This window comes from Phanerochaete carnosa (assembly GCF_000300595.1).
Source record: "Phanerochaete carnosa HHB-10118-sp unplaced genomic scaffold PHACAscaffold_8, whole genome shotgun sequence".
Taxonomy (NCBI): domain Eukaryota; kingdom Fungi; phylum Basidiomycota; class Agaricomycetes; order Polyporales; family Phanerochaetaceae; genus Phanerochaete; species Phanerochaete carnosa.
In genome coordinates this window covers 1,714,093-1,722,984 of record NW_006767635.1, presented here as the reverse complement: position 1 = coordinate 1,722,984, position 8,892 = coordinate 1,714,093, and the positions used below count along the sequence as shown (strand labels likewise).

At 51.8% G+C, this 8,892-nt stretch overlaps 3 protein-coding genes across 3 annotated transcripts in view; all 3 read left to right on the top strand.

Annotated features, from left to right (window-relative positions):
- PHACADRAFT_126770 (uncharacterized protein) overlaps positions 1-1,635 on the top strand; it is a 4,154-nt gene extending 2,519 nt beyond the window's left edge. Inside the window, exons 9-15 of the mRNA XM_007399001.1 lie at positions 17-124; positions 177-304; positions 417-471; positions 525-657; positions 716-827; positions 879-1,025; positions 1,082-1,635. Coding sequence (XP_007399063.1) covers positions 17-124; positions 177-304; positions 417-471; positions 525-657; positions 716-827; positions 879-1,025; positions 1,082-1,118 — 720 coding nt within the window. The 3' untranslated portion in view covers positions 1,119-1,635. The remainder of the gene's footprint in view (positions 1-16; positions 125-176; positions 305-416; positions 472-524; positions 658-715; positions 828-878; positions 1,026-1,081) is intronic.
- Positions 1,636-2,344: 709 nt separating this feature from the next.
- Positions 2,345-4,888, top strand: PHACADRAFT_211944 (uncharacterized protein; the record flags this gene model as incomplete). The annotated part of the gene is made up of 16 exons (XM_007399000.1): positions 2,345-2,602; positions 2,657-2,810; positions 2,865-2,924; positions 2,977-3,117; positions 3,172-3,288; positions 3,344-3,419; positions 3,518-3,618; positions 3,665-3,803; positions 3,858-3,892; positions 3,945-4,055; positions 4,118-4,155; positions 4,208-4,241; positions 4,295-4,427; positions 4,486-4,597; positions 4,649-4,795; positions 4,852-4,888. Exons 1-16 carry the CDS (start codon positions 2,511-2,513, stop codon positions 4,886-4,888), a joined length of 1,527 nt encoding a protein of 508 aa, XP_007399062.1. The 5' UTR covers positions 2,345-2,510.
- A 1,528-nt stretch (positions 4,889-6,416) lies between these two features.
- The window catches only part of PHACADRAFT_261326 (uncharacterized protein), a gene marked incomplete at its 3' end in the record, with an annotated part of 3,489 nt that continues 1,013 nt past the window's right edge, over positions 6,417-8,892 (top strand). Inside the window, 15 exon segments of the mRNA XM_007398999.1 lie at positions 6,417-6,773; positions 6,828-6,987; positions 7,042-7,101; positions 7,154-7,294; positions 7,349-7,465; positions 7,521-7,616; positions 7,670-7,789; positions 7,842-7,980; positions 8,032-8,066; positions 8,119-8,229; positions 8,290-8,327; positions 8,380-8,413; positions 8,467-8,599; positions 8,658-8,769; positions 8,789-8,792. Coding sequence (XP_007399061.1) covers positions 6,682-6,773; positions 6,828-6,987; positions 7,042-7,101; positions 7,154-7,294; positions 7,349-7,465; positions 7,521-7,616; positions 7,670-7,789; positions 7,842-7,980; positions 8,032-8,066; positions 8,119-8,229; positions 8,290-8,327; positions 8,380-8,413; positions 8,467-8,599; positions 8,658-8,769; positions 8,789-8,792 — 1,392 coding nt within the window.

Here is an 8,892-nt window from a genome sequence, read left to right as displayed (position 1 = left end):
CGATGGTCAGGCGAAGCTTACGGATCGGGAACTCCTTGGTAAATATTGTATTTCGATCTCTTACGATGCGGCGCTTATTGAATTACCAGGTAATATCTTTATATTCCTGCTGGCTGGTCACGAAGTGAGCATTGAACGAAGTGCTTGAGCCAAGCGAGTAGCTGAATATTCATCAGACTACCGCACATACACTGTGCTTCACGTTTGGGCTACTTGCGCTGTATCCCGAGCAACAGGAGAAGCTATATCGACAAATCAAGAGCGTCATTCCCGATGATAGACTACCGGCAAGTGCCCAGATCAGGTTCTCAGGCGTCCGGAGCTGATATCTTGATTGTTAACTACAGACCTACCAAGAGATGAACTCGCTAAGCGAGTCAATCGCGTACGTACACTATACTGAGAATCTACCCCAGCCGCTCATGCATGCACTTCAGTGTGTTTTATGAAACACTCCGGTTGTTCCCACCTGTAAGTTGTCCGCAGCTCCGCCAGAAAGCATATATTCTTATGCAGCTTTGCAGGCGGCCGCTGTCCCCAAATACGCCGCTGAGGATGCTACGCTCGTGACTACCGACAGCAGCGGCAATAATGTCATCGTTCCGGTCCCCCAAGGCAGCACCATCGTGCTGAATATCACAGGCTTGCACTACAATCGTATGCATCTTCATGTCGATTGCACCTTGCTGTACTGACACAATGCACCGTCGCGTAGCCCGCTACTGGGAGGATCCGTACGCATTCAAGCCGGAGCGGTTCCACGGCGACTGGCCACGCGACGCGTTCCTGCCCTTCAGCTCTGGCGCTCGGTCGTGCCTCGGACGCCGGTGCGTATGCCTGCCAATCTTTCGCAGCCCACTCTAACGCGCATATATCAGGTTTTTCGAGACCGAGGGCATCGCGATCTTGACTATGCTCGTCTCACGGTACACGATTGAGGTCAAGGAGGAGCCAGAGTTCGCTGGAGAGACATTCGAGGAGCGTAAGGAGCGGATCCTCCATGCAAAGGGGGGTCTGACGTTAACGTGAGTGCGATGCTCACTGTGTTGGTTGGACAGTATGCTGACGGTCTTGACGTTAGGCCTATCCGGATGCCTCTGGTGTTCAAGAGGCGGTAGCAAAGCTTGCCGTATATCAGTATACTATGTATCTGACATTCGAGCTTTCTCTTGATCTCAATATATAGTCCAAGCACTAAGCCGTGAGTGACTAAAACGTTCATCAGGGTTTATGGTCGCTTGCGAACTTGACAGTCTCGGGCGGAGTGTACAAGAATATATTAGAAAGGCCCGGCACCTGGCGGCGAGCTCAGTCCATGATCCGGTATTGCATAGCTAATGGCAGATCATAGCGGTCATGCTGACGGCTCTGGCTCAGTGACGCTGCTAGATTACAGACCTTCTGAAGTGGCCGGACGACGGTTCTGTGTGCAGCTGCTCTTCAACACCACCAAGGTGTAAACTTTCTACTCGCAGAGTTTTCACGTTTATACATTACATAACCACGCCTTCGTTGGTCACGGTCTTACACGAGGATGAGGTTCAACAGTTAGTAACCACCCTTCAGGACGCCGGCTGCTCATTTCGTCGCGACCATCCATTGTGTTGGCCATGAGTCATGTCGACATGTCGGCGTGTGACTCATGCGATGGTTAGTACTGACAACTTGAGCACAACAAGAGTAATGATAACAGTCCAGAGACAGCTTGAATTTACTCGTTGGTTGCTTGTGAGCAAGGGGGGAGTGAATATGAAATCAAGGTATGCAACAACCTCGAGCTCGTACTGTACAAATGCCAACTTGCGAGTCAGGTTACAGTTCCCGCAGGCTATTACGAATGTAACCTTGCTCCGACTGTGTGACTTACAGCATTAATGCTTCTACGGCTTGGGAATGTCATTCTGGCCGTATCTCACGAAATAAAGCGGTTTTTTACACACCGGTGTTTTCCGCAGCTCTGTGCCAGATACAAATGCCGTCGGATGCCGACAAAATAGTGACCTGAGGACTGCTCTTTGGGTCGGAATAAGCAGTCGGACTTTGAGAGTAACTTTGAGGCGCCGTTGCTCCAGCTTGCCGCCAATCATCTGGGCGATTAGGCACGTCTTCGCCGCGCTTGCTCATACCATTCACTGCTCAGTACTAGGCAATTCTTCGCAAGCCTAACAACTGAATTAGCTTGGACCTGGATAGGGTGAAATTAACGCTTGGAGGCCTGGCAAAAAGACGACTTGCCCAGACATATCAAACTTCTGCCACGTTCTCGTTCTCACCAATTGGTTTGGACACCAGCTCTCGTGGGACAACTCGCGATCGAGGCAGCGGGGCCGTTTGCTCGGGTTCTGGAAGATGTCTAAAGGGGGCGATGGTGCCTCCATGTCTCAGATCCGGTTACACATAGATGCTTAGCGACAGTCTCCGGCACCAACGTCGCCGCTCTTATAACTGCCCGTTTGAGGGGCGTGGTATTGACTTTGCCCCCACACACTTACGACACATCGCTCGACGGCATGAGTACCACCTTGTCGGTGCTGCTATCCATCTTCCTGCTCTACTGCGCCAAGAAATATATCGATTTCCGTGCACTTGTCAAATCCATACAGTATGTAGCAGGCCAGCAGTGACATGGGACAATATTGCTGACGATAGTCTCAAGTGACCATCCCGGATACCGCACGCTCCTCCCAACACGGGGCCTCCTCGCGTTTATATCCACGAAGCCGATACGCGGAATAACCAGAGGTGGGTCGAATGGCTGGAAGAGGAAGTACCAAGACTTCGAAGACTATGGCACGGATATAGTCAGCTCGGTAAGTCAAAGAATACAGCTCTTCTCTACTTCTCCTAATCTTCTCTACGAATAGATCTCTGTCCTCCCAAAGGCACATAACATATTTCTGGTTGCTGATGCCGCAGCAATCAAGGTACGCATCTCCCAACCGGAGCATATCTACTGCAGTACCCACCGAAATACAGGAGATTACATTGTCTCGTGCCCAGTTCCCAAAGCCAGTGAAACAGTACGCGGTGCTGACCTTCTTTGGCAAAAATATTGTTGCTTCGGAAGGGGAAGATTGGAAGCGTTACAGGAAGATTGCTGCACCTGCATTCTCCGAAGTTCGTCTATCTGCATCTGTCCTGTGCTTTCACCCCTCACGTCGTAGTATTCAGCGCAACAACAGGCTGGTCTGGGAGGAGACTGTCAAGATCATGGCTGACCTATTCGAGAATGTCTGGGGAGAACAGAAGGCCATCACAGTAGACCATGCGGTGGACATTACTCTGCCGGTGAACCCTCAGGCTCTTGTTCGTGTCAACGATCTTTGCTGACTTTCGTACGCAGATTGCGCTTTTGGTCATCGGTGTCGCTGGCTTCGGCAGACGGATGACCTGGCAGGAAGACTCCAAACTTCTCCCAGGTCACAAGATGACCTTCAAGGCAAAGGGCTTCCTGTCGTCAACCTCCTTCATGTCTCATAACATGATTTGCAGGAAGCTCTGCACAATGTTTCATCAGACGTCTTTGTCAAGCTCGTCACTCCTGACTGGCTCCTGAAGCTGGGCGTGACGGAGCGCATGAAGCGGGCCAACTTGGCCTTCCAGGAGCTCGAGGCATGTGTTCGGACGCTGTGGCAATGAGCTGTGCACTAATGCTATCGCGCAGCGATATATGCTAGAAATGATTCATGCCCGGCGATACGCCGAGAAGAAAGAGGAGCGATATGACCTGTTCAGCGGATTGCTGGACGCCAGCGAAGAGGAGTCCGATGGTCAGGCGAAGCTTACGGATCGGGAACTCCTTGGTAAATATTGTATTTCGATCTCCCACAATGCGGCACTTATTATTGAATTAACAGGTAATATTTTTATATTCCTGCTGGCTGGTCACGAAGTGAGTATTAGACGATATGCCTGTGGCAAGAAGGTAGCTGAAGATCTGTCAGACCACTGCGCATACATTGTGCTTCACGTTTGGGCTGCTTGCGTTGTATCCCGAGCAACAAGAGAAGCTTTATCAACACATCAAGGGCGTCATTCCCGATGACAGACTACCGGTAAATGCCTAGATCAGGCTCTCAAGTACCCGAGACTAATGTTCTCTCTCTCTTGGTCGCAGACCTATCAAGAGATGAACTCGCTGAGCGAGTCAGTCGCGTACGTACGCTATAGTGGAAATTCATCTCAGTTGCTCATGCACATATCTCAGTGTATTCTATGAGACACTCCGGTTGTTCCCACCTGTAAGCCTTCCGCAGCATCGCTGGAAGATGCATGTCACAACCCGGCTTTACAGGTGATCAATATCCCTAAGTATGCCGCAGAAGATGCCACGCTCGTCACTACCGACAGCAGCGGTAACAAGGTCGTCGTCCCGGTCCCCCAGGGTAGCGACGTCGGCCTGAGCGTCCTCGGTTTACACTACAACCGTACGCTCCCGTGCATCAACTACGCCTTACCGCACTGACGTGACCCATCTCCCGTTAGCCCGCTACTGGCAAGACCCGTATGCGTTCAAGCCGGAGCGGTTCCAGGGCGACTGGCCGCGCGACGCGTTTCTACCCTTCAGCTCCGGCGCGCGGTCGTGCCTCGGACGCCGGTGCGTGTGCCTCCGACTTACCATAATCCGCTCTAACGAAGGGTGTATCAGATTCTTCGAGACCGAGGGCATCGCGATCTTGACCATGCTTGTCTCGCGGTACACTGTCGAGATTAAGCCGGAGCCGGAGTTCGCGGGGGAGTCGTTCGAGGAACGCAAGGAGCGTATCCTCCGTGTAAAAAGGGGCCTGACATTAATGTGAGTGGGGTTTCTCGTTGTGCTGATTGGGCGTGTGCTGACGATCTCGGTGTCAGGCCCGTCCGGATGCCTCTGGTGTTCAAGAGGCGGTAGTGGGCCGTGCTCTGTATCAGTGTACTATGTATCGGACGACGGACCTTATCCCTTTTTAACGCGATACCTAACCCAGACACTGGCCTGAAAATATCTGAGAGTTCGATCAGGGCTTTCGGTCGTGTGTGGATCGAAGCTCCAGGTAGGTTCCGGTAATTTGTAGCTAACAGCCAGACACTACAGTTGAGCTACCCTATAATGTTGACCTATCTCTCCGATGAATCGATCCCCGGGTGACCGTCAGCCAATCTTCCGAATCAATGACGACACTAGACCTGTTGTCAATCACGGCTTGAACGTGGTCTACCATTTGGCGGAGATGTCAGTCGCACAGATACATATCTTGGCGGAAGCAAGTCCGCTACCCATGTAGTCACCGCATTCCTTCTAACTTCCTCTCCGCAACTACGCTCAACAAGTTCAACTCAACAGCCTCTCATCTCCGACGCATTCTCCTGGCAATAATGGATAACCCGCGCAGCCTCTTTATGGTTGACCCCACCAGCTTCTTCAACGCTTTGGCCAAGAAAACGGAAACAGCCGATTTTCACCGCGGATTTGATCTCGTGAGCGAATAGCCCTTGTGATGTACGCTCATTGGCAGGGTTACGGAATTTGGGCGCATTGGAAGGGTAAAGTTGGAGCTCTCATGTAAGGCCCAGTCAAACTGCAGTGGCAGATTCCTGAGTAAATAGGTCTCTGCGACGCCGCCTAAATGCATGCCTACGCCTGTGAGGCCTATGCGGGCGACGCTTGAGATGCCCGCTGCGCCTCCGAGTCGGAAATCCGCTGAGGCTAAGACGATCCGGAAGCTTGCTCCATCTGCTCATGACTACGTTACCCGCTTTCACTACTTCACCAAGTGTACCAAACTGTGCTGAAGTCAAAATTCGAGTCTAGAAGCAATCATGCCCTTGATGCGTCACGCGGCCCATTATCACACCGCATGCGTGGTTAATGGCTCGTACCTCTAAGTCAAAGGAAAAATATTCACGCCTCCGTTCATCAAATTTGCACGCCCCCCGTAGCCTGTCCGTGAAGGCGTTGCCGACCCCATTGTATAATTCTGCATGCAGTCTCGCTCTGACTGTACGGCTTCCAGTTCTATTTACGGCTTGGCAGAGACACTGTGATTACCACCTACAGACCTGACGTTTTCCGCAGCGCGCCTGAGCCATCGGTGATTCGCCGCCAATCTTCCGGACAATCAGGCCACTCCTCAAAGGCGTGGCTTGGCCACCTAGCCGCTTCGAATCTGGGCAGAGCCTTCAGCATCATCAACGCTTCAGCGAGAGGACAAGCCCAAAGATGGCGGTCTGATTGTGCCAGAATGAATATCAGTTCTTACGAGAAAGCGTGGTGTGACCGTTTGCTTGAGGTCTTAAGGGAGACGTGGGAGGCAACGGTGTATATCTCGGACCCAATTACACATGGACGCTTAGTGGGCAATTCCCGGGAGGGGGGGGAGTCCCATTCTTCTCTTTGCAGACTATACAGCGCGTTGAGCAAAATGCCCCTTCTAAGCTTTGTCTAAGCCTCACAGCCGTTGTCAACGACCTCTATTTGTCTTGTACAAATAGACCTTCCTGTTTTAGAAGCGGGCGGGGCTTGCTGGCGGAATGGCGGGCCAGGCGCAGATCTATTTATGATCCATGTCTCACGGCTACAGTAATCCATGGCCGGCACCAGCGGAAAAGCCATCCACCTGCGACCGTCTGGCTCGAAACCATCCCATCTCCCATCCGCTTGAGAATTGAGTACGCCTTCACGGGTGCGATACACTACTCGACGACATGGGCACTATCTTGTCGGTCCTGCTGTCCATCTTCCTACTCTACTGCGTCAAGAAATATGTCGACTACCGCGCAGTCATCAAATCCATACAGTGCGTGGCAGCTTAGAGATGGCAGGAGACAATATTGCTGACATGGTTCTCAAGTGATCATCCTGGATACCGCACGCTCCTCCCGACGCAGGGCTTGCTCGCCTTCGTATTCAGGTTCAAAAAACCAATACGCGGAATAACCAGAGGTGGGATGAGTTTCTGGAGGGGGAAACATCTTATGTTCGAAGAACACGGCATGGACATAATCACCACGGCAAGACACAGCATTTAGTTAATCTCTACTGCTGCTTACCTTCCCTGAGAATAGGTCTCTGTCCTCCCGAAAGCGCACAATGAATTCATAGTTGCTGATGCAGCGGCAATAAAAGTACGCATCATTCAGCTGAAGCGCATTCGCTGCAGTACCCACCGAAATACAGGAGATTACATCGTCCCGTGCCCAGTTCCCAAAGCCAGTTAAACAGTACAGAGCGCTGGCCTTCTTTGGCAAAAATATTATCGCTTCGGAAGGGGAAGATTGGAAGCGCTACAGGAAGATTGCTGCACCTGCATTCTCCGAAGTCTGTTCAATCGCATTTATCCTATGTCTTCACATCTTACGTCGTAGTGCTTAGCGCAACAACAAGTTAGTCTGGGAAGAGACTGTCAAGATCATGGCCGACCTGTTCGAAAATGTCTGGGGGGAACAGAAGGCCATCACGGTGGAGAATGCGGTGGATATCACGCTGCCGGTAGGTTCTCATGCCTTCGTTAGTACTAACGAACTTGACTGACATGTATGTGAAGATCGCACTTTTCGTCATCGGTGTCGCTGGCTTCGGCAGACGGATGACCTGGCAGGAAGACTCTAAACTTCTACCGGGCCACAGCATGACCTTCAAGGCAAGGGGCTTCCTGTCGTCTTTTTCCTTCATGTCTCATGACATAATTTGCAGGAAGCTCTACACTACGTCTCATTAGACGTCTTCATCAAGCTCATCACTCCTGACTGTCTCCTGAAGCTAGGCCTGACAGAACGAATGAAGCGGGCCAACTTGGCCTTCCAGGAGCTCGAGGCATGTGTTTCACCGCTGGTGCAGTAAGCCATATACTGATACTATCGCATAGCAACATATGATGGAGATGATCCATGCTCGACGATACGCCGAGAAGAAGGAGGAGCGATATGACCTGTTCAGCGGATTGCTGGACGCCAGTGAGGAGGAGTCCGATGGTCAGGCGAAGCTTACGGATCGGGAACTCCTTGGTAAATATTGTATTTCGATCTCTTACGATGCGGCGCTTATTGAATTACCAGGTAATATCTTTATATTCCTGCTGGCTGGTCACGAAGTGAGCATTGAACGAAGTGCTTGAGCCAAGCGAGTAGCTGAATATTCATCAGACTACCGCACATACACTGTGCTTCACGTTTGGGCTACTTGCGCTGTATCCCGAGCAACAGGAGAAGCTATATCGACAAATCAAGAGCGTCATTCCCGATGATAGACTACCGGCAAGTGCCCAGATCAGGTTCTCAGGCGTCCGGAGCTGATATCTTGATTGTTAACTACAGACCTACCAAGAGATGAACTCGCTAAGCGAGTCAATCGCGTACGTACACTATACTGAGAATCTACCCCAGCCGCTCATGCATGCACTTCAGTGTGTTTTATGAAACACTCCGGTTGTTCCCACCTGTAAGTTGTCCGCAGCTCCGCCAGAAAGCATATATTCTTATGCAGCTTTGCAGGCGGCCGCTGTCCCCAAATACGCCGCTGAGGATGCTACGCTCGTGACTACCGACAGCAGCGGCAATAATGTCATCGTTCCGGTCCCCCAAGGCAGCACCATCGTGCTGAATATCACAGGCTTGCACTACAATCGTATGCATCTTCATGTCGATTGCACCTTGCTGTACTGACACAATGCACCGTCGCGTAGCCCGCTACTGGGAGGATCCGTACGCATTCAAGCCGGAGCGGTTCCACGGCGACTGGCCACGCGACGCGTTCCTGCCCTTCAGCTCTGGCGCTCGGTCGTGCCTCGGACGCCGGTGCGTATGCCTGCCAATCTTTCGCAGCCCACTCTAACGCGCATATATCAGGTTTTTCGAGACCGAGGGCATCGCGATCTTGACTATGCTCGTCTCACGGTACACGATTGAGGTCAAGGAGGA